Source organism: Dermacentor albipictus, chromosome 10, assembly GCF_038994185.2.
Source record: "Dermacentor albipictus isolate Rhodes 1998 colony chromosome 10, USDA_Dalb.pri_finalv2, whole genome shotgun sequence".
In the NCBI taxonomy this organism is placed as follows: Eukaryota; Metazoa; Arthropoda; class Arachnida; order Ixodida; family Ixodidae; genus Dermacentor; species Dermacentor albipictus.
In genome coordinates, this window is record NC_091830.1 from 51181271 (window position 1) to 51205784 (window position 24514).

Sequence of the window (24514 nt, forward strand, 5' to 3'; positions counted from 1 at the left end):
GAAACTGGCGCACTCTCCGAGCGTCTGCATCAGTAAGTCGGCCATTCGAAGCAGCAGCATCGCACCGTCGCGGTACAGATCATGTAAATTTGTGGCCGCTAAAATCGCCAGCGTTTGCTCGATGACGGTGAGTCCACGCAGTTTTTACAAGGCACGTCTGGATGAGGGGTGCGTGAAAGAACGATCTTTCAGCGAGGAGTATTACGCGAGCTTTTCCTCTAAGCAAGATCAGAGCGGTCTCGGGCGCGCCTGTCAGCACTGGGTGTGCGCACAAAACCGAAACTGCAATCCGCGTTGGACTTTTTTGCTGCCCGAGGCGCCATTAACGGTCTTTAAGTTGAACAAATACATGTTCCTAACCTGTTCCGCAGATTGCGCAGTATGTACCGGTGACACGTGCGAGCGCTTGTGTCCAGAAGGTATACGTGATGCCTATCGTGCAACTAGATGTCAAGTTTGATGGATGAAGGATCCGCTGTTGGGTCGCTTTGGGCGCAGCCGTCATCGCACGAATCCCCTGCCGAGGCTTGCGGCCAAGTTCGTTAGCGCAGTTGGGTCATTCACTTTCGTACGGTCGTCGGAAGTACGGCCAACGGGCTGCAATAGAAGCCTTGGTTCGCACTGCGTGGACTTAACAGAGCTGGTAATTCATATTCAAACTTGTGCCCCTGTCCCTCACAAAACGCTCCTTCGCAAGTGTGAATGTTGCACTGCTAGCAGAGTGCTTTTTTGCGCACACATTTCACGCGGACACCTTCGAGAACGCTAGAGTCAATTGCGATCGAACTCGATGCAGATCGAGCGCTGCCATGGGCTCATTTCCAGGCGCGTTTGATTGCGATTGTTATATAGACTCAATCACGTTTCGTCAGTTGCAGTTGAAATTTTCGAGCGCAATCAAGGGCTGCATTCGGTACGTACCCTAGCTTTACATAGTTATATATGAGCCGGCAGACGCAAAACATAAGTTTTTCCCGCGGAATAATTATTGTTTAGTCGCAATGTTTAGCATTATGATTGTCTAATGTCACGTGTGCAATTGCAAGTCCGTGCTTGCGATCGCCACACGAATCTGACATTTCAATTCCGTCCACCTCCCACAAGAAATTTGACCTATCTTGCTAGCTGTTTCCATATACATAACTTCTACTCAGTAAGAAGCACTTTTGTCAACTACAGCTTCCTTTTTATTTAGAAGGGGGGCAGATTTATTGGCATCTGGGTTAGATGATGCCAATAAATCGTACCTGGTACTTCAACAGATCAAACAGGATCATGTTGAAGTACCATGTAGGCAGCGTTTCGAACGGGCTTTAGAATTTTTATGGGATCAAAAATGCTTGTATGATAAAGATATAAAACCGACATGTGTAACATGTGAAAAATGACCAATTTTACCGCATGCGGAGCACATGCTCGACACCATGATGACAGTAGTCCTTAGCAGGTTCTCGCTGTACTTGGATTCAAGGCAACATTGAGAGGAATGCCGAGGGCAATGCATTGTAGATTTTTCCAATGAGTTTTAGGGGAAAGTTGGGTGGTAGGGGGAGAGCGGTGCGTCTTGTCTTAACCCCACTCCTATTCTAGAATCTTTTTCATTCTCATCTCCTGTGCTTGTGATCTCAAGGGCCAAGCAAGTCTCGTACAGACACAACATGCTTCTTACCAAAGTTGCCCTTGAGCCCTCTAAGAACTGCTACTACTAACGACATGCTTTGCGGCATTGCTGGCATAGTCATACTCGTTGCGAGACAGTTCTATTAGCTGCGGTGATGAGTGAGCACAATAACCAGTACCTTGCATTGTCCCGATGCACGTTTTTTCACCCTCTGCTCAATTACAGGGTGTTACGACTGGCACGGAGCCATGAATAAAAACGCAAGCCCACCTCGGAAGGCCTGTACCGCGGCTTCAGCGGCCTGTTATGTCCTGACCGCCACTGCGCTCGTTGGGTGTGCCTTGCTGCTGCTCGCGCCTTTCGAGAGGCGGAAACGAGAGACCGAATTCATCCCGCGGTTTCTGGAATCGTCTCCTCGTGTCGTCGTACCATCGAGCAGCCCGTTGGCAGAGCCAAGAATTGACTCTTGCTCCTACTACACGTGCTTCGACGTTTACAAGTGTGGCCACAGGCACGATCGGGCCACGGTGTATGTCTACCCGATATTCAAGTAAGTTGGCAGCAGGCAGCAAGATTGCTACGAGCTCGTGTTTGATCCTTGGCCACTGAGGCCGTGTTCCGAGGGAGGCAGAATGCAAAAAAATGTTCATGTGCTTAGGTTTGGGCACGCATTATAGAACCTCGGTTGGTCAAAGTCAATCCGGAACCCTTCACTGTGGCATGGGTCATAATAGGCCACCATGCTGTTACGGGATGGTAAATCCTGCAGTTTAGTTTTAGTCGACGAGATGCTATAAGGTTAAAAGGACACTAAAGGGAAGCATCAACAGAAAGCTTTAGCTCGGTGCCTACTCTGATGCTGCCTATTCAAATACATGTAAAATGCACAAATGCTTTTATGAGACGACCACTAGACTGATTTAAGTGAAATTTGTTGCTTGTGAAGAAAGTTAAGTTCTGGTGACTGTAGGGAACATAATTTTGGTTTAGGGCCTTCAATTTCTTTATTTTCCAAAATATGAGTGTGTTGAAATAAAAATAAAAGCTTGGTTTACAAATTCTACTTATCAGAAACATAGTATCGTCATTCTTACAAACTGCATCTTTTAAAGCATCTAAAGCAGAAAAATTTTATATATAAATTTAAATCTTGCATGAATTTGTTGCAGTGCTTACAAGGGTTTAGTAAAAGTCCCGCTCCCAAGTTAATGATGTGCATTTCAAAGCAGTGTATAATACAGTGATTTTGCCCACTTTGTATGTACTATTAGGTGCTGTTTACAGAATTGTGATAAATTTTTTTTTTTATTGCCAGGTAAGGGTGTTTTAAGCTTGATAGTTTCGGTTTTCTAAATCATGCAATTTTCAAGAATCTTTATCCACAAATTTATTACCTGAATCAATATTCCACTTCCTGCACCCACCAGATTTTAACTTTTTCTTTTAAATGCAATAAACCTCGTCAAAGTGGGTGCACCCATTGCCAAGCAAAAACTATTTCTCCATTGCCATGTGTTCAGACAGCAGCCCAGAGCTAAACCTACCCATTAATTCAAGCTGTGTTACTGAATTACACTTTGAAAATGTAAATTAGCCCACTTTTAATTTGAGCCGAGGCTTGGTAAGCTAGGAAAGGCGCAAAAGCGAAAGAATGTTGGTGGCCAGGCCTGAGTTCCCTCGCCAACGCACTGTGACATCATGGATTTTGGCATTCTCTCATTGGGCCTAGTTAACTTCTTTTTAGTGAAACATCACACTGCATCATAAACGAGCCAAAAACTCTGCACGGCAAGTTTCGACAACCTGTTTCGTGCTAGAATGGTGGGGATACGAGAATACACTTTGACGTCTGTGACGTCGTGATGACTTGCAGGAAGGCACTGATGTTTTGGTGTGCATTTAGAAAAAGAAAGTAAAGGGGAGTTTCAAGTTGATTTTCTCCATTAGTCAGTATTTTGCCGCTGAATTGGTGATGATGAGGTTTTGGGAAAAAATAATTTACCAGTGTAAACTGATGTAGTGTTGCCTTCTGGTGTCCCGTTGAGGTATCACAAGTCCCTCGGCTGGTAGAATTGTCAGCAGCCATCTTTATCTGCACATGCAAACAGGAAATTATAATAAAGATTCAGGAACTTGTAGCAGAAAAGTTCGAGCTTCTTAGAAAGTACAGACAATTATGAGCAAATGTTAAGCATCTGCAGCATTTGAGAAATTGCCACGAAGTTATAAACGGATACTCAAAAAGCAAGACGAAGGCTAAGTGATTGACTGTAGTTCCAAGATATCCGAAGTGTCACTTAAGAACAGAGTTTGAAACAGAGTTTTTTGAAAGAGTAATTAATGTTGCCACTGGGAAAGTACAGAACTAGCTGGCAAGGAAGTCGCCAAGTTTCCCTATTAACAGAAGTTCCTGAACAGAATTAGAAAAAAAGGTTAAGCTGTAGGTCAAATTTGCCCAACTATGGTATTTTTGTTGCTGTGTTACCATACTAGCATGTATCATAAAAAGTTGCAAGACTGTTGCTTTGCTTATAATACCTTTATTGTACAGCAACTTTGCCAAATGTGTTTCATATTTTATTTCCCTTTTCTCCGCAGCCTTATCCATGTAAGCATAAATATTTAGTCAACTTTCTTTTTTTCTTTTCTTACCACTCAATTTTGTATCATGATATATATGATGTTTATATTTGCAACCAATTAATTTTTTTGTAATTATGACGACTAGCCTGACGCTACCTAAACATTCCTGTTGCAGGTCCAGCATATTTTTCTGCAAAGTTTGCACCATGTTTCCAAGAAGATATATATATATTTGGAAAGTCTCGAAAACTCTTGGTCATGATTCCTAACTGAAGGGGTTAAGCAAGCAGCAACTACCCCAACAACGTGCCTTTGTTTTGTGCAGCAACATTAGAGTATTGCAGCTTACCAGCTGAGATAACCCAGCAGCTGTGACGTTGCGCTGCTAAGCTCGAGGTCAAGGTTATGATTCTACTCCTGGCCGCCGCATTCCAATAAGGGTGGAATGCAAAAATGCTCGAGTGCCAGGCATTAGATGCATGTCAAAAGATCCTGGGCGTTCAAAGTTAGTCTGAAGTGCCACCCTATGGCATGCCTCATAATCAAATTGTGGCTTTGCCATGTAAAACCACAGAATTAGAACTTCCTAATGTTATTTTTCGTTATGCGGCTCGTAGCTTTATTTCCTCAGTGCTTGCTTCTATCACGGTCCCTGAATTTGTCTCCTGGATCAACCCTTTAATTGAATGAGGGCACATTTTTCAAGTGGCTTAGAGTTTCTACGTCAACTCTCTGCAACACCATGGATTTTGACAGCATCTGCTGCATCTAGTTACGCCCGTCTCTTATAATGTATGTCCTGCTATGTTCTTTTACATCCCTATTATTGTAACTTTCCTTTGCCAATGTCTTTTTTTTTTCATGGCAGTGGGATAGTTTGGGTGTCCGCTGGAAAAAGGAAATAGTTGCAATGCTTGCAACCCCCTCCTTGTGTTCTTTCAAATACAATAAATTACTACTTACTACTACTGGTTAGTTGCTTATCAAAAACAAAAGGTAATGTTGCATTTCACCAGAACCAGAGACTCGACCTCGCAAATTTTGAGAAACTTTCCTGTGCCGAAGCTTAAATATAAGACAACACTGTTATGTGATGTTGGCCTTCCCGAGGAAATTCAAGATTAACAGATGCATTAATAATTTCTTCCAGTAACAACAAACATTCTTTTGCCAGATGAGTGAAATTGAGAGTTTCGAAACAGTGCTTCACCCATCTGACCTGACATGGTGTTACTCATCAGTTTTACTTTAAATACGACCTGTTCATTGATGTCGTTGTTGTTGCTTTACAGCTTCGTCGATGAACACGGGAAGGAACTGACTCACCATGCTTCCAGAGAATTCATGGCACTCTTGGAAGCTGTCCAGCAGTCCAGATTCTACACCTCTGATCCTTCCAAGGCCTGCCTCTTCATTCCTTCGCTGGACCTACTGAATCAAGATAGCCTCAACCTGAATGCGATTTCACAGATATTGAACTCTCTGCCACAGTAAGGTTTCTTTTGTTTCACTGGCTTATGTTTTTTTTATTATATGCCTTTGCTTATAGACAGTTTTGTTGCAATTGTTACCTGGAGGGAAATCTGGGGGGGGGGGGGTGCCACCATCTATGCGAGTTTCCTAGTGGGCGCTGGGCTGCCGTGAGAATGCCGGTATGTGGGTGAGCTGGGATTTGTCTCGACTGTGACTTGGCCTAAACTGCGGTTATGGCTGCGCCAGATGAAGGTTCAGCATAAGAATATCTTCATAAAACGTTTCCATTTACACATACTACATCTTTGAATAGAGGTTACTCACCTACAGTGCTCAAGCAAGAATAAACAAAAGCAAATGACAAACTGTCACACTCTGAGTGTAAACCCTGGTGGAACTCTAGTGGTCCACCATTACATTTTAGGTTTTATGGAATTGTACATTCAAGCTTAAGTCCATATGATGAAATAAAAAATGTGTTTGTGTAATACAGTCAGCTTCTGTTAATTCGATCCTGATGAGACCGCCAAAATTGATTGCGTTACTGGCAGGTAGAAGTGAACAAAGTGCAGAAGAAACGGTAATACACACTGCTGATTCATTCGACAGTATTTGCCTGTTTCTAACACACCCCTGTATCAAACATATGCCTGCGTTGTGTGTGTACAAAGTAGAAATCTAACATTGAGATAGCATTAACACTTCTAAATAAAGTAGCAATCTAACACGCACCTGATTTTTCAGCTAGAAAATATGGACAAAGGTCTAATATGTGTTGCATAGTGGATGGCCAGCATCTTAAAGTCAGCTTCACTGCATCTGTGTTATGCGGTAAAGCATGCAAACATTGCGAACAAGCTTTTCAGTTTTTTTTTTTATTCATATATTTCCCCGCTTTGCCTGAAGGAGCTATAGCAGAGGGGGTTACAAGCTTTAAAAAATACATCTTCATTCACACTGCACAGTTTAACTTCATTTGGAAAAAGAAAGGCCCCAATTAGTATCGACTAAATGCCGTAATCAGACATTGTGACCAACCATTGTTGCTTGAAAATCTTCCTGTGCATGCCCGAAATAGGCATTTTCTATGGATGTTCAACACATTAATATCCCCGAAGCTCTGCCGAGACAGACGTCGCCAGTAAAGGGGTTGGGTTGCTATTGGGGTCACCGTAGGGGTCAGGCTGCCTGGTGATGTTCGAATTATCCGGCAAAAGCCAATTTTACGATTGAAATTACGAAGGTTTGGGCCCATAGAAATGGATGGGCACCAGCATGGTTTCAAATATATGGATCTCTATGGGGATGTCAAGGGGAATTGCATTTGCTTCATTATATCCATTATTTCGTTATATCCTGTCACATTACAACGATGTTCACATATATGAGCTATGTGTTAAGTTTGGTGTGCTTGAATCAGAATTTTGAGGTATCAAACTCGGCATAGCGTATGTGATACGTGAGCTCGCTAGTACAGTCTCGACCGTGGTGGGCGCATTTGGATGGGGGCAAAATGTAAGAAATTGTTGTTCACTTTGATCCGGGTACAAGTCAGAGAACCCCAAGTGGTAAAAATTAATCAGTAGCTCCCGCCGCCCTACGGCGTGCCTCATAATCAGATTGTGGTTTTGGCATGTGGGACTGGGGAGGTCCCTCCCCAGTCTTTGACTATGGGACCTCCTAGAGTTACTTATTGTGTAAAACATTTCAGTCGCATCAAAAAACTGAAACTGAAATCCCAGAATGTGTGATACGTTTGACATTACACGGTTACGGGGAGGAACATACTCGTTGAAAGTCTCCACGTCCGATTTTACTTTCTCGTTCAGCTGGGACAATGGCACCAACCACCTGCTCTTCAACATGCTGCCCGGAATGTTGCCAAGCTACGAGACGTCGCTCGAAGTCAACACTGCTCAAGCTATGGTGGCGGGCGGGGGCTTTGATTCGTGGACTTTCCGCAGGTCCCACGACATCAGCATTCCAGTCTTCAATCCAGCCATGTATCACCTCGACCCATCGCTTGCGAGAAGGTACTAGGAAATACTTTCTCATGGATGTGGCAGTTGAAGCCGAAATTTCTCATTGATGCATGGTGAAGTGGCATACTTGCCAGCATCATCGTCATTGTCATTGTCATATTTACTCGTGTGGGGCTTGCACTCTTCTTACACCATTTTTTCACAGGGTGCGGGCTTTACACAAAGTAGGCTTGTGACTACTCACTGGAGCTTCCAACTGCGGTTAATCTGCTACACAAAATAATGCAACCGCTAGTGGCTGATTATGGACACGTTTATTCGGTCGTCCTTTCCTCGTTGTTTTATGAGCTTGCCGAATCAGCGATCTCCCAAAGCTGGTCATTTTCAGTGCCATCCATTAGATTCGCATCAATACAAAGCTCTTGGCGACAGTCTCAAACGAAACTGAAAACCATGCGTTCAGAATCCACGTGCTAAATGCCTGCAGCAGCGCCCTCTTGATGCACATAAAAGTATGATACAGCTAAACCTGCTAAGCAATGCACCTCAACGCGGCCAACACGTGGATGATGGATGCATGCCACGTGACCACGATCCGTCAGGATATGGCGACCATGACAGTGCCATCATTGGCGAGACTGTAACTGGTGCTAATAGTGGGCTGTGGGAATTAACCAGCATGTGTGCACAGCCTCTGAGATTGCAAACGGCACGCCAGTGCAGTCTCGGAGGCCATGCACGTGGGTGTGCCTGTGATGCCTAGTAAAGCGTTTTATTTCTATGTAAGGGTCAAGCCTTACACGAGGGTGGACCTAATGTGAGTAAATGCGGTATTTTCTATCCACTGTAGGATGAAGAAATAGAAGTGTTAGAAAAAGTTAGGCTTGCAGACACAGACTCAGGAGGAGGGAGATGGACGGTGTTACCATTTGCACTGTCCGTTTTCCTCATGTGTCCCTGTCTTGCACGCCTTACTTTTTCTAACATAAACCCTAGCCAGCTAGATTAACTTTGTCTTTCTAAGCACCAATTACTGCTTCCTTGCGCCAGCTGAATCAATCCTATGTTAGCAAATTTCTTAATATCTTATCCCATTGCCCGCTCTGCTTTGTCAGCATACCTAGCTGCATTGGTACACAGTGTCAGCAAATTTTGCTCTGTGTCACATAACAATAATGTTGACGATAATGTTTCAGCACCAGTTCTGGTACCCAATTAAAATATATAATATAAACACTTCCCAACCTTACTACTTGCGTGCGAGAAGCATATGATAGAGCTTACACAACTTGGTTAATGTGTGCCGCTACTTAACGTTTTATAAAAGTCACGTCACACAGTCCTTTAACATTTCTCACCCATTGTTTCCTTCTCCACAAATAGGTCAGACCGGCCATGGTTGCTGATATCGGCCCAGCCGGGCATTCACTTCGAATTCCGCTCTGTGACGGCGTCGTTGGCGAAGACGCACCACGATGTGTTGAATCTCACCAGCTGTGGCCGTGCCTCAGGCGGCAACAGCCACAGTTTGCGTTGTCACGGCAACAGACACTACAAATATCCAGACATCCTGACGGTGAGCCTTTTCTTATGACTCCTGCTGAACAAAGTCATGGATGAGGTTTGTCGGTCATTGCAGTGCAAAATATGGGCACAGCTTATCGGCCACGGTGGCTTAGTGATTATGGCGTTTTGCTGCTGGACAGGAGGTTGTAGGTTTGATTCCCGACTGCAGCAGCTGCATTCTGATGGGGCAACGCTCAAAGACCATACCACATCAAGGAAAATCAAAATGACTGAATGTCAACACGAAGAGTACATTCATACAAAACAGAAAAAAAAATGCTACAGTATTGAGGTCAAAATTACTTAGTAAATAATGATAGGTTCTTTCTATCCTAGCCACAATTGAAACTTCAATTGAGTGTGTCAAAAACACTGTTATGAGTTTTGTTATATGCCTTTGTTATATTGAATAAGCATTTGTTCATTACATGCTGGTATTGGTGAGAAACATCTTAGATTTACTTATTTGTGTTCCCCCTTTTTTTTGTGATGAGGTTTTACTGTATTAGTGGCTATTGCGCAAATTCTGATTTCCACCACTAGCACTTGCTTGCCACTGGCACTTGCCACTAGCACTTGCCACTAGCACTAGCTTGGATAGTGCAAATCATCATTGTGTCTCGAATCTCCTGCTTTTAATAGTCTGAAATAGTATTTGGAAATGTACAAGGTCTATGTGTGTTAGGAAAGGGTCTCCCCAGGCCTGTACTGGAACAAAGACTAGTGAGAAATCTTCTATTTCTCAATCGCAGGAGGGCAAATTCTGCCTGGTCATTCGAGCGGCCAGGCTCGGCCAGATGGCGCTCTCCGATTCGCTCTCTGCCGGCTGCATTCCCGTCGTGGTCGCGGATGAGTACGTGATGCCTTTCTCGGAGGTGCTCGACTGGAAAAGGCAGGTCTCCTCCCTTTGCTCGGTAAAAGCTAGAAGAAGCGTGCAGTTCGGGCACTTGGATTCTGAAGAGCATTTTCTTGTCTTCTCGGTGTGTTTCTCATTTTACAAAAGACGAAGCCTTGTTTGTTGAATCGGACAAGTTTTTCAATGCTGAGGGGGTTGGACTGCGGAGAGGAGGCGTGGGTATGGTGAGCATGCCTGCCACCTATTGACGACTTTATTGTAAAGTGCCCGATTTTCTAGAGCTTTCTTACAATTGTCTCATACGGGATACGGGAAATTTCGCAAGCTCACTTTCCCACGCATCTCGTTTGACTCGCACAGTACGGCAGAAGCTGCCCTTGAAGTGGAAATAAGGCAGGAGTGCACAAGTGAGTGGTGCTATCCTTGCCACAATCTCTTTTTTTTTTACTGAATCCTCACTGTTTCCAAACACTGCCTGCTCAGCAATGCCACTTGCGGGAAAGTTCACCATATTGTCTAAGGCAACCTGATAGTGTACGAGAACTTCCAGCATTTCGGACATCTCCGTGGACACCAATTATTTTTTATATTAAATCCAAAGAATATTAAATCAACTTGTTCGCATTTATTTCTTATCTATAAAACAAGGATGTGTATTCTTTAATGAAGTAGCAATTCCTTTTTTTCTTTTTTTTGAGCCATCCGCAACCAGAACTTTGCTTCTGCACATAAGTAACGCTACTTTCAGTTTTGCGTCTAGCTTCCTGTGCTAGAATCAGCATTTTCAGGTACCGAACTTGGCGTATATTAACTGATACATTGAGTTTCGGGGGTTAAATGGTGCGGGAAACCTCTGAACTAAACCCATGTTGCTAAACCTTCATCGTGACCATAGTTTTGTGGACAACACCCACAAGCCCATCTCGGTGCATTACACAATATGTTAACAAATTGTTAGCACTCCATTGTCATCTCCACTATCATATTCTTTCTTTAATAATCCTGTCCGCTTCCTGCAGGGCTGCTGTACGAATTCGCGAAGATGAACTGGAAGATGTTGTTGGCATTCTGAAGGACTTCTCTGAGGCCAGGATTTCAGAGATGAGGTCCCAAGTTTTGCTGTTTTGGGAGCGCTACTTCAGCAGCATGGAACGGATCGCCATGACGACGCTGGAGATAATCAATGACCGCCTGTTCCCACATGTTGCCAAGGGTTACGAAGATTGGAATGACTTGCCACCTGGGGTACGACATCGGTTCCTCTGCTCGGCTTCGGTGATTTTTTTAGTTAAAGAACATCTGAAATTCAGTTTAAGTAGTGATGATAATGACTTAAGTTTACTTAAGAGAGACATGGCTCGTGAATTTATTGGTGAGTAAGTTTTGGTGAAACTTGGCATTGTGTACTGATGAGCTCAACTCATAAAAGTTTATATTTTTCATACATCACATTGCTCGCTTTTTTTGTCATAACCCTGACTGTGCCGATTTCCCAATTTTACAAGAGTGACACATCTGGTTCTGCAACAGATACTATTGTAATTCTTAAAGATAAACTATCGTAGAGTGCACTTTGATTAGCATGTTTGATTATTTTCATGACCTAAAGTTTTTGAAGTTGATCAGTTTTCTTAATTGCCAAAGAGATTTACTGGAATTTCTGAACTCGTTTTTCTTTATTGCACATTTCATAAATTCTTAATCATTCTGGTGTGCCAGTATGTTATATGTGTACTGTTCATACTTTGGTAAACAAATCATCATCAAAGTTCGTGATGCCTTAAAAACTACACATTGTTCTAGGAAACTAGATTTGTATTTTCAATTCTTCAGAATATGGTATTTACAAATTCAGAAGCTTTATGAGTAGGATGTCTATTTATTTATTTTATTTTATTTGTACATACTGGCAATCCTATATGAATGTTGCAGGAAGGGCAAAAAAAAAAAATTCAGGCATGATAAAATAAGACCAGTAAAATGTCATACCGCGCCATCTCGAGTAGAAGTGTAGTACTAGTGGGTTAAAAAGGCAGTACAAGTTTAAAGAATACGTAACTGCCAGACAAGAAATATGATAAGACAGTATTCAGTAACCATCAAACTCGAGAATAAAATTACCAACGCCTTTGAACAAACTTATTCGAGCCCACAAATTACAGCTTGTGCCGCCAGCCCCTTTCGCGATTCCGTTTGTGGCCCCACGGAGTCGTGGCTTCACTGCCGTGGTGCTCACCTACGACCGGGTCAACAGCCTCTTCAAGGTCGTCCAGCAGCTGACCCAAGTGCCCAGCCTGGTCAAGGTCGTCGTGGTCTGGAACAACCAACGGAAATCGCCACCGCCCGGTGAGAGCTGCTGATTCCGCTTTGGCCGTGCTCTGACCCGTTAGCGGCACGCTCTTCTCGACTGCGTGCAGTCTTCGTTAAAAGTTTGACATGCAGCTCAGTTTTCGGTGGCCTGGTTGCTTTGCGTTTTGCTTCCGAGCTCGAGGTTGTGGGATTGAACCCCAGCCATTTTGGCCGCATTCCAATGGAGGTATTTGTGGAGATCACCGTGCTTCAGCAATTCCTCTATCTCTAGACTATTTTGCTTCTTTTTTTTTCATTCTGCACTGTGTTCGCGCTATGCTTCAGCTCTTGTGATATATGGATGTCTTTTTTTTTAACATTAACATAATATTTAAAAATCGCACAATCCACAGTTAAACTGGCTACTGGGTGTGTGCATGATGAGAAAAGAAAAAAAAAAGACGGGAAATCCTTCAAAAGAAAGAAAGCAAACAGGAGCAGCCACACCCACCCGCTCGCCGCACACCTTTGCCCCACACGCCCGTGCTGATGTCGGCACACAGAGGAGTAGGAGGCGGGAGAATGGCGTGTGAGGCTGGCAATGTGTACGGTGTACGGTGGCATGTGGCGAAGGCATGCCATGCAGAGTGTGCGGCACGTGGGCGGGTGCGGCCGCTCGCATTTTTAATCGGTTCGCAAGGATTTCGCATTCTTTCTCCTTTTGGCTCACGCACCCAGTGGCCAGATTTGCCAGTTGCCGGTAGCCAGTTGCAAGTTATAAACGATAGTGCAACATGGGGAGCATTGTAGTAAGTGGCTTAATTTTGCCATAGAACACACAAAAGTTGACGGTACATCATCTGCTCATTGTTACATTCAATATATCGCTATAACCGGTTATCAGTATAAGTGGGTTCGACTGTAATACCACCCACTCCTGCCTAAGGCCTGGTAGTCACACTGTCAGTAGTAAACAAGCAAATCAATCAACCAATCAATAAAATTTACTGTGACAGCAGCAGGCTCTCTCTCACAGTAGACACCTCCCCCTTTTCAGGAACCATACCTGTGAAACGTGCAGAGCATTTGCGTTCATCAGCTACGTTATTCATCTACTGTGGCCTCCAAAATACACGCGCACTTGCTGCCACTCTGACAGTAATGGCGGCGCCTAAATCTCCACACATATGACCAAGTGCGAATGCCGCACAACAGCTCAGTTGGTTAAGCTCAAATTCCAGTGGTGGCAGTGGATAAAATTTTGTACTTCGTGGTCAAGATGGGGTCCGACAATGACACCACGATGGAAAGGACAAGCAGACGGGCACAGTAGGCCGAGTGTCAAGCTTTTAACTGCTGTCACACTAAAGGGCCAATCCCAAGATACACTTACAATTAGGATACAATTACAATTAGATACAATTAGGAGAACTTGGTCTAATAGATCCTCTTCACAGTTTGCAAGTGCACTTCTCTGCATTGCACGTTTGCCCAACTAATTGCAGCGCCAGTCGTCCTTCAAGTGAAGACAATGTGCTAGCTTTACATGCTGCAGCTTGTCTCTTGCACATGGTCTCATCAAGAGAGCCACGTCTACATTTTTTTATGTCCTCATACAAGCAAACTGTGCTAGCACACGCTGTTTGCGAAAACGACTACGCCGCCATTAGTTTGGTTTAACTGCCTTGCAGGAAAGCTAGCTTTACAGTTACGAAAAGTCTATTGCTCGCAACAACAGTTTTTAAGGTTAAGATTGGCATGGAAAAAAAAAGGGCATGACGTTACACCGAGTGTATAGATGATGTTGAACGCAACTTGGGTTGAATTTCTTCGTGGGAGTTTGCGGTGGACGTCAGTTATGTTAGTTGAGCGTGCTTGCTGTACACGTGTGAGGAGTTGGGAAATGAGATCCTGAATTGGGCTTTTGAAAACGCAAAACAGCTGTGTGATCAGACTAAGGTGAACATCTGGACTTGCGCTTACTAGGGAGGCTCAAGTAGCAAAAGTTTCAAAACGAATATTAGTATTCTGAATAATTTGGCTTTGAATGTTGAGCGGAATAGTGCTGTACATATTTCCTTAAAAGCGAGAGGGAAAGCACTACATTTAATGTGACCATGTCAAAATGCACTAAAAACTATTTTGCCCAAACTGACAAAGCAAGAAGCATTCTGATCAGGTAACCGCAAGATAACATGGAAAAAAAATGTATGCTGCTTCACGCAATATCACCAAAACCAGTGCCTCTCAGTATTGGTTCAGTATTTTTGCTAGTGATGGATTAACAAGACACATTTGAAGTGGCTTTGCAGTATTTTTTTTTTCACTTGACAGGCACTAACAACCATGGTCATGTTGTGCTTTTCAGTCACAGAAAACCATTAGCAAGTTTAATTATGAATTTCCTTAATCAAATGGCAAGACACGAATAACAGACAGAGACCATTCGATTCATATCCGAAATTTCCAGTTTTATAACACCCCTATTGTTCACATCTGTGAGTGGAGCCAGTGCACACATTGTTTCTTCTCTCTCTGCGATGTTCTGTGATGCAGCGTCTGCCTGGCCAAAACTGAGCAAGCCACTGAAGGTGATAAGGACAAAGGCCAATAAGCTGAGCAACCGCTTCTACCCGTACAAGGACATTGAGACAGAAGCTGTGCTCGCCATCGATGACGACATCCTGATGCTCACCTCGGACGAACTGGAATTCGGATTTGAGGTCTAGTTTTTTTTTATCCTATAATTCCATCTGTGTCATAGACCGAAGAAACTTTGCAAGGAACGTGGACCACAACATAAAGAAAAACACATACAATGAGTCAGCATATGTGTTGGGTATTTATTTTCTTGTCTTGGTTTGTGACCTTTTAGCACTGTTTCATCGTTTTGCAACATGAGCCAGCAAACCCCTTGTTTGTGCTTGTGTGTGTGTTTGTTTGTTTGGATATGTGTGCGTTAGTGTTCATACCTTCGCTTATTCTCGTGTTCAGGCACTTAAAAACGCAGGAAGGCCAAACTCAATTCCACATCAAAGAAAATTATAACAACCTAATAATTTTTATTTCTGGCCATGGAGAGTACATTAAGTATAGAATACTATGACATGTTAATTGAGTTATGAGTTAATTGAAATTGATTAGTAACATACTTATCAGTTAAAAATTATTCTGGACTAACTCGACTGAAATTTCGCTTTAGTCTGTCAAAAGCATTACTATGGCTTGGCGTTAAGATTCCCTGGCTTAAATCGGCATTTTGAGCTATCAAAATGCGAAACGAAAACTTCAATAAGTGGTGTCCAAATACCACGCCACAACCTCTAATCACGCCTTCTAATCTTGGAGGCTGTACTTTGCCATACCCCGGGTGCTGGAAGTTTCTCATACATGGACTGCGCCTGTGGCTGATGTTCAAATCACATCTAACCGTCTCGAGCTTGCATTAAGCATGCATGTGTTCTTTCTCCCCTAAACTAAACCAACAGGTCTGGAGAGAGTTCCCAGACCGAATAGTCGGTTTCCCGTCTCGTGTTCATCTGTGGGACAACACCACTTCCCTCTGGAAGTACGAGTCGGAGTGGACAAACGACATTTCCATGGTGCTTACTGGTGCAGCATTTTACCACAAGGTAAACATAATTTTGTTTCATTTGCCATTCCGCGGAGTTTTAACGACAGGTGCATTCAATCTCAAGTGATGCCTTATGAATAGTTAAAGGTGCACAAAAAGATCAGTGCTAAATTGGACTGCTAAAGTATTTTTTTCAAAGCCATTATTCACTTTCATATTTGGCGAAAAAAGGTTGATTATATAGATTGAAAATGGGGGTCTAGTTTTTCCCTTTCTTCAAAATTTTAAACGCAAGCTTTTATTTCTGTACATCACTGTGGCGTCGTAGATTTTTGCTTATCTTCACAGATTTTATTTTTAAATTTTGTTTTGTTTTTGGTAGTGCTGCCTGTTTAGGTCGTTTTTGTGGCATAAATGTTCTAAAGAACTGTGAGGTCAACTGCATCATTTAGAATGCAAGGTAATGTTCATTTGTCGGTGAACAGTTGTCTAGTTTTGGACAGATGCTCTCAAAATCTGTGACACCATGAAGGTCATGAAGGTCTGTTGCAGGAAATTCAGGCTGATGGTGCTACTTGTCTTTCTCGTTTGCATCTTTTCTGGCTTACGAAGACTCGGCTCACATTAAGACTTATGTTTATAGTAGTACCCCTTAAGTGTAATTTACCAATGCACTTTTGATTCATACTCCTCATTAATGTCGCTTTAAGAGTACAACAGTGATTCACTATTTGCAGAAACCTAACTATAGATGTGTGCCTACAAGTGATTTGTGGCCAATATTTTGACACAATTATGATTGCACATTTAGACATTTATATTATTCATGTATAATAAGCCATACCACTGACATTTAAAAGTGAAAGTACTGCGCATCATTGTAAATCTAAAGACAAGCCACAGCCAATCTGAAGGAATGAATGTCGACAATGTCAATCTGAAGGAATGAATCTATATGGCAGATTTGTTTTATGAAGACGACCATGTTACAGTTAAGTATTTTGAATGATTGTGCCTACTTTCTCGTCTGTACTCTTGCGCCTTCCTTTTTCTCCAATTCACACTCCAATTGCCATTTCATAAACGTGGTGAAAAATCCCGCAGCACTACAGCCACGAATACTTCGACCGGCTTCCAGCCGACATCCGGCGCTGGGTCGACGACCGGATGAACTGCGAGGACATCGCCATGAACTTTCTCGTCGCCAACATCACGGGCAAGGCTCCGATCAAGGTCGCCCCCCGCAAGAAGTTCAAGTGCCCGGAGTGTGCCAGGCTCGACAACCTTTCTAACGACCTTCAGCACATGGCAGCCCGCTCGGAGTGCGTCAACATCTTCACGAAGGCCTTTGGTGGGATGCCGTTGAAGACTGTAGAGTTTAGGGCTGATCCCGTGCTCTTCAAGGACAACTTCCCCGAGAAGCTGAAAAGGTTCTCCAACTTGGGCAGCCTATAAGGCAGTGTGTTATGCCACTCTTACAAAAATTTGTTTGGATTGTCTGTGGAGTGTCTATAGACACATTTCAGTGGAGTCTATCGAGTTTAGTGCCGATCCTGTGGGCTTCGAAGACAATTTTTTTGAGAAGCAAACTACAGCCAGACCTTATTGTAGTGAAGTCAGATGAAAACAACTTTGTTATGCCAGATTTTATATCAGATTACATCCCGATATTGGCAAGACAGATTTCAGATAAACTTAGTTATATACAACAATTTGTTATATTGAGGTTCAATTGTATTGGGCAATGTTCAGTGCCACTCCCTTATAAAAAATTTTGGACAGTCTGCAGAAAACTAACACTTTTTCTGCGAAGTCTATGGACTGACTATATATAATAGCCTATCTACTTCTGGCCTTGTAGTTTGCTTTTCTGAATATTGTAAATAGACTTTGTGAAAACAAAGCATGCAGAACTCTATGAACTGTCAGCAGGCCAAAGGAAACACTCCTTGTGAAAACATTTATGTATACAAACATAGATATTGCACATGGGAAAGTGTTATAAGTGCATACGGAGGCAGGACAGTCTACGAATATGCGGCAGCGTACACACACACACACACACACGCACACACATACACACATATATATATTGCCCCTGCAATAAACAAACAGAATACTTGCCCAGAGGCGCGTCAAACACGAAAGCATAGCCAAACAATCAGTGGTCTTCATAACAAATAATCTAGCTCTTTAACCCTTTATGACTATGATAGCCGTCTGGCAATGATGACACGCCTGTAGGTAGCCTACAGACTGTTCAAATTCACTTTTGTAAGAGTAGGCTTGTGATTTGGGTGGAAAAGCTTACCTGTGACTGGAACTCACCCTCCCGGAGACTGCCAGTTGTGGACCGGCACGTTGCAGGTGCATGGAAAACCACTACACTGGACATCATGAGGCACCATCTGTCACAAGGTCCACGAAAGCGACGACTTAGGGGCCGTTGTACCCTGCAGTGCGGTTCGCCAACGAGATGAAACTGTTCAACTGGAGATTAGATTTCCTCCGATGGCATGCACGTCTCATGTGGATTCACGGAGCATTGTAATGTACCAACACGGCAGAAGGATTCCAACAGGTGAAAGGAGTTCCGAAAAAAAAAAAAGGAAAATTTTCCCTCTCTTACGTGGTAGTAGACTACTTTGAGGAAAAGTTAGCTTGCTTACTTGAACAGGAAACGTTGCAGTTGAGGTAGAATTTGCCTGTGTGCATGTGTGACAATTTGGTGTGTTACAACTGTTCGGTTCTGAGGTATAGGCGATGTCAAAGCTTCACAGAGCAGTTTCTGGCTCCAACACATAATGCAAAGCTGTGGCATCTAAAGTGAAAAGCTACTAAATAGCTTGTCAAACTGTCTACATTATGATGTAGTGCTTCCAGATGGACAGCTGCTGTTGGGCAAAATTAATATGTACAAGAGCACAGTGATAACCAAGAAATCCAGCTCTGTTCTTCGAACAGCAAACTTTGTAGTTAAGGTGAAGTTTGCCTGGGAATCGAACACAGCTTAGACTGCTTCCAGTCATTGCTTAATATGGTGCCACACTGCAACCACACCTAGCTAATTCAGATAGTGAAAGCAGCCTATCCAGTCTGGCCGTGATCTCGAGCTTGATAGCTAGAATGGTGCACATTTTTCCTCACCTGCAAAGCTTGTTTGCTGTTTGAGGAACTGAACTGCATTCAGCAACACTTGATTCTTCATTCGAGAAAAACGTAGCTCAACACAGAGGCACGAAAGATGAGTAGTTGTATTTCACAGCTTACAACTAGTTTATTTCGAAGTACGAGGCAACATGTAGTGGCAGGACAGGCATGCGCTTACCTAATGGTAGCCCGTTATCCAACAACGATATCGTGACTCGTCGGCAAAAAAAGATTAATTTGATAAGAGAGTAGCAGTGCAGGCATATCACCGATACAAGCAATGCTTTGTCTCTTTATGAACTTGTGGGCTGTCATATCTTTGCTTCTACCCAGTGTTTTTATATCATGCAGTCCTGGTTCATGCACGCATGCATGTGCTGCGAGATAGGCGCCATCCTTGTTTTTAAGAGAACATTGGTGCTCCGATGCATGATCCATCTTGAGACTGCACTTGCGTCTGCCTCTATTAAGCTACGTTTTTCTGCAACTGCTTTCTTTTGCAGTAACCTCTATAGTTAATTGGTAAGCAAGTTGTCCTAAAATGCGTGGCGTCGCATGACACGCTGCCTAAAGTGTTATGCTTGATGGCACGTGCAACAGATGTTATCACGTTACCTGTACAGCGTCATCTATTTCAGTGTGTAAGACTATAGGAATTTGTAGGAATTCCATCCATCCCTGACTGAACTGGACAGCTGTAAAACATTGAAAGCAATCATAGTTTAAAAAAAACTGTCATTCCTGTGATAACCACCTGATGCTAGTTATCACTTTTAGCTTTGTGTGCGTGTGTATCATACTGCATGCATTAATTTTGTTCTGTTCTGTGGAACAGCAGTTGTCTTAACCGGTGAACAAGGCTTGGGGCAGCTCGTTGAACTCACTGGGCCAGTTCCAGCCTTCTTTTATGTAGACATTGAGTGGAAAGGAAAAAAGTATTTGGCAGCTTGTGCATGTGGGACAGATGAAATCTGCTGGCTTTGGAAGGCCATAAGCGAAAAGGCATTAGCCGCCCCAGTGAGAAAGCCAGAAAAGCAGCGATATTTTTTGTTGACTTGGCAGCTTATGATCAAGTGCAAATGCCACTGTGTTCTGTGGTTCACGAGTTTTGTGCGGGTTTCTGCGAGTTTGAAGTGGGCAGTATACTTAAAAAACCTTTTGCTGGTTCTTAAGTGTTATCTGTTATGACAGTTCATTCACTGGACTTTACTTATCTTGCCTAATACAGCGAAACACCACTTGAATACACAATGAAATGATGCAGGAGTGAAAATATTTTTTAAGCTTTATTGACTGAAGTGCACGTGACATTGTTTGAATGTTTCATCCAGCTGAATCTGGCATAGGCTTCATGTTACGAGTCTAACGGCAGTTTAGCAGGAGATGTGAAAATGGATGTTTGGTCATGGTTTAGCAGCATACATTTTAAAACAGTATTGCAGTATTCGTTGTATGACTCAGTATAAGAAAAGTGATTTACTTGACCATCAGTTCAGCTTTGCTTGACTTCTAAGGGCTTTCTTGTAGCCATCGCTGTCACTAGTAAGTGCTTGTTTTGCAACTGGCACTTTGTATTGTCTTTACAATTTCACTATCAGCTTTTTACTTGCTGCACTTATTGCCACTACTTACGGCATCAGCGCTGTCCGCTGAATCGGCAAGCGTGTAGTGTTATCTCGGCGCAGGAATTCACGTGATTCCGACAGTTCAGTGCATTTTTGTGGCGAATCAGCTGCACCCATAGGGCTTTACACCAAACTGCAAGTGTCATTTCAGTGCTTTATCTTTTGCGCCGTTCAAGCCGTTGGCAACAGAGCGGTATATCACGCTAAGACTGCATGCCTAGCAACTTGTCAATGCTTCTGGATGAGGAAACAAAAAATGTTGTGCAGGTCATTCTCGGCAGTTTTTGGATGTGTTGCTGACCTGCTTTTGTCGTGTACTTTGGGAAGCCTTGCACATCTTAGCCTTTAATTACCTTTTATGCAACAAATTGTGTTCAGGCGTGTTTGATTTGCATTTGAAGAGAGGAGGTGCTCCATAACCACCCCTGTGAGCTTACTTCACAGATACTCTGCAGTTAATGTGGATGAGTTCTCTCCTTCAATCTTTTCCAGACTCTCAGACTTTACTGTAGCATACAGTGTTGCATTTGGTGCTGGTTACTGCTGAACGGAAAGGCAACGTTTCTTCCACAAATGTTGGTCATTGCAATCGATGTGGACAAGGCAGGTAGGTAGTGTCATGTTGCCTTAAATAAGAAAGACTAAGATGCGATTCGTGAGCTAGCACACAAATATGCAAGCTCTGTAGGTGGACTGCCTGTTTAAAAGTGGTCCATGTCTCATTTCAATACTGCGTACTCATTCTGTTACCAAGGCTAATCATTCTTAGCTTACTATCTATTTCAGGCTTAGAGCTATATTTCGTTATTTCTGTGTGATCTCTGCCAGTCGTTTTCTTTTTCAACCGTGCAACTCACAAAAAATGCTCATTAGCTTCATAATTGTGTATGTTGGTTTGGCTTACCAGACATGTGCATCACAATTCCCAGATGTATGAGTCAATTAGTCACAGCCATCTTGTCACAGCATATCATGATGGAGCAAATGAGTTATTTTTTTTTCTAAGACGAGCTAATTAGGTACCATAGCAGGTGTAGCAGACATAAGGTAATCTTCAATTTTACACTGAAATACATATCTTTGAACGAATGACAATTTTCCAACGTGAACAAATGAGGCTATTTTTAAAGAAAGCATGGTGAACTCATGGGTTACCAGAAAACGCTTACTTATGCTACTGATAAGTGTGCCATTAATTATGTGTGTTCAAAAGAAAGCATTCCATAACACTTTGAGAACTCCATGGTGGTGAACTTCTACGCTGTTCTATCTTATCTCAAACGACTTTGATTACTGTCTTAAATATTGTCATTCTTGTAGGGACGTCGTTTTGCCTGCAATGAAATAACTCTCAACACTCGCAAAGTACCTTTTCTTCACAGCTTTCTGTGCCCAAAACACATTTTGTGTTCTAGAAAATGGTGAACATAGACAGAATGTTATGCTTTCTGCACCAAAATGTTAATTTTGAATCTAAAGCTCACTAGAGTCAAGCAATGTCATTTGTTCTTCCTTGCGAGAGGCACCAAATGGAAATATTGAGTCGAGCTAGATTGAAAGCTTAGGCTTCCATAATAATGAATTCATCATTTGTAGTGAGGAAATAACAAAAATTGAAAATCAGAGTGGTGCCGCCTATTTTGGAGTATGGTGCTTCTCATGTGATGTCAGCAACAAAATCATATATTGGCACCCAAAAAACAGTGATAGACTCCTAGACAAGTAATCTATTGATCTAACTTGACTGAATAGTTTCCTTTGGTGCCTCTTTAAATAATGTACTATCAGCCTTTTAGAAACATCTTTATTTTAAGATGTAATGTGCAATACATAAGAAAAGCGTTGAGTTAATGTTGCAGGCATTTCTTGAAGTGAACATTTTCTCAGCTCTACACTATGTTCCTTTCTTCGTGCATTCCATATTGTGGAACAAATTTTTTTCCTCCTCTACCTTGCATTTTTATTCCTAGTAATACATTTTTATAGATCTGTTATACTATAGCTACTCGATTTCACTGCTTGTTGGTTGGCTTGTTTGTGAAGTAGATATTTTCTCTATCATAGTAAGTCGAACCCTGTTATACGCAACACAAGGACACGTTCATTATATCAAACTTCATTATGAGCTTAAATGCATTGCGTTAGCAAAAAAAAAAGTCACAATTGGGTCTATGTGAAACAAAACGTAGGCAGGATGCCTGTGACAGGCTGATCTCAATGGCCCGTCAGTTTGCTGTACTGATATGTGGCACACGAGCGACGATAAATTACAAACGCCTTTTGCGCGCTCGTCGAACAACCGTGCAACCTATATGATCACACGGGATCGGCAATTTGGCTTGCTGTCTAGGGGCCAGCCAAGCCAAGCCGCTGGCCAAGACATGCATGGGCGTCCAGAACGTTATGTTTTGAGTTGGGCTCAGTACTTGACATTTTTGCCACCAGAATCCATGTCTTGAGCTGCAAGCGAGCAAATGTTTGCCTCTGTGTAACCAATATTGTTTCCAATCATGCATTTTCATTATAGCAGTCAAATATTCGTGGATCTAAAGCATGGCCTGCTAAATTTTAGATGTACTTCAATATATCAGGTCATTCGTGCTGTCCGTGTTCACTATAACGAGGTTCGGCTGTATCCCTTTTGTGTACTGCGTGTCATCTCGTTATCAAGTCACTGAGACTACACACATGTATGAATGATGATGAAATGATGTCGCGAGTGTTAGCGTAGGCGTTGTTTTAGGAAACTTGCCCCACCGACACATATCACTGGTGTGTATGTAATACTACTTCTCAGCGCTGTGCAATACGGTTGTTATAAAGAATGGCAACAAAACGGTGCTGCCGGGATTGTCAACAGGCTTTGTGCACAAAGCAACCAAAGAAAGTGCGATGAAGTTGTTAACATGTTCACAAATAAAAACAGAGCGTTCTTGTTTTTGAATGTCCTTGTCTCTCTTTGTGCACTTAGAGATTAAGATTTTGCCCATTACACTGCACAGTTTATGTGCACCAGGAATAAAGGTGTCGGTAATTTTCAGGTGCCAAATATACTTCCTTTAAAATTTTTTGGTCAAAATTCTGTCAGTGAAGTGAAAACTTAATGTTGTGTGCATATATGAATGACAAAAATCCAAAAAGTACAGGAAAACAGGCAAAAATAAATATATTTTTTTATGAAGCTTTCGGCAGCCTATAGAAGTCTTTTCTCGTGAATTGCCAACAGCTCAAGGCATTGGTGCCAGCATTTGGCTCTTTGTACTTAATTCACAATAGCGGTAGTGTGAAGTTATAGCCACAAATGATCTGGAAACCGATTCTATGCCACCCAAGATGAGGGATCTGCCTTAGGCATCAGGTTGCAACTGTAACGCAATGTCATAATTTCAGCATGATACAATGCACCGATGTTTGTGAATACTATCAAGCGAGCTATGTTAATCTGCTGCGCCAAGTCAACAAATTACGTAACTAAAGTGCTAGCACTAATATTTATGATTTTTCTTTTTTGTTTTTTTTTCATTGTGTCAGATATTTCTTGAGAAGCATCGGTTCCTACCAGAATCACCAGACCAAATGAGTTAAATGGACATTAAAGGGGCCCTGAACAGTTTTTTTAACATTGTAAGGAAACGTTGTCGATCTGTAGAAGAGGCTCATGCGAACATCTAAGCCAAATATTGTTGCACTGCATGCAGCAGGGAATTTACAAACTTGTGCCAAAAACGGCAAAACATCGCTTGGTCTTGCTTTTGCAGTGTCATCGTCACAAGCAACAAAGCCCACCAATAGCTG

The 24514-nt window shown here is 42.6% G+C and overlaps 1 protein-coding gene across 1 annotated transcript; it reads left to right on the forward strand.

The window, feature by feature from the left end:
* Nucleotides 1-23: 23 nt before the first annotated feature.
* Nucleotides 24-23663, forward strand: sotv (exostosin glycosyltransferase sotv). Its single transcript, XM_070528022.1, has 11 exons — nucleotides 24-127; nucleotides 1847-2171; nucleotides 5497-5694; nucleotides 7507-7710; nucleotides 9043-9235; nucleotides 9978-10117; nucleotides 11101-11326; nucleotides 12244-12427; nucleotides 14927-15093; nucleotides 15859-16002; nucleotides 17049-23663. The coding sequence occupies exons 2-11, from the start codon at nucleotides 1870-1872 to the stop codon at nucleotides 17397-17399; spliced, it is 2109 nt and encodes a 702-aa protein (XP_070384123.1). The 5' UTR covers nucleotides 24-127; nucleotides 1847-1869; the 3' UTR covers nucleotides 17400-23663.
* The last annotated feature ends 851 nt before the right edge of the window (nucleotides 23664-24514 follow it).

What these genes read in the sequence shown, in the direction of transcription:
- sotv (XM_070528022.1), top strand. Translation starts at nt 1,870, where the DNA reads ATGAATAAAAACGCAAGCCCACCTCGGAAGGCCTGTACCGCGGCTTCA. An exon ending in ATATTGAACTCTCTGCCACA is followed by an intron (nt 5,695 to 7,506) that starts GTAAGGTTTCTT and finishes TTTCTCGTTCAG; the next exon opens with CTGGGACAATGGCACCAACC. An exon ending in ACGGAAATCGCCACCGCCCG is followed by an intron (nt 12,428 to 14,926) that starts GTGAGAGCTGCT and finishes TCTGTGATGCAG; the next exon opens with CGTCTGCCTGGCCAAAACTG.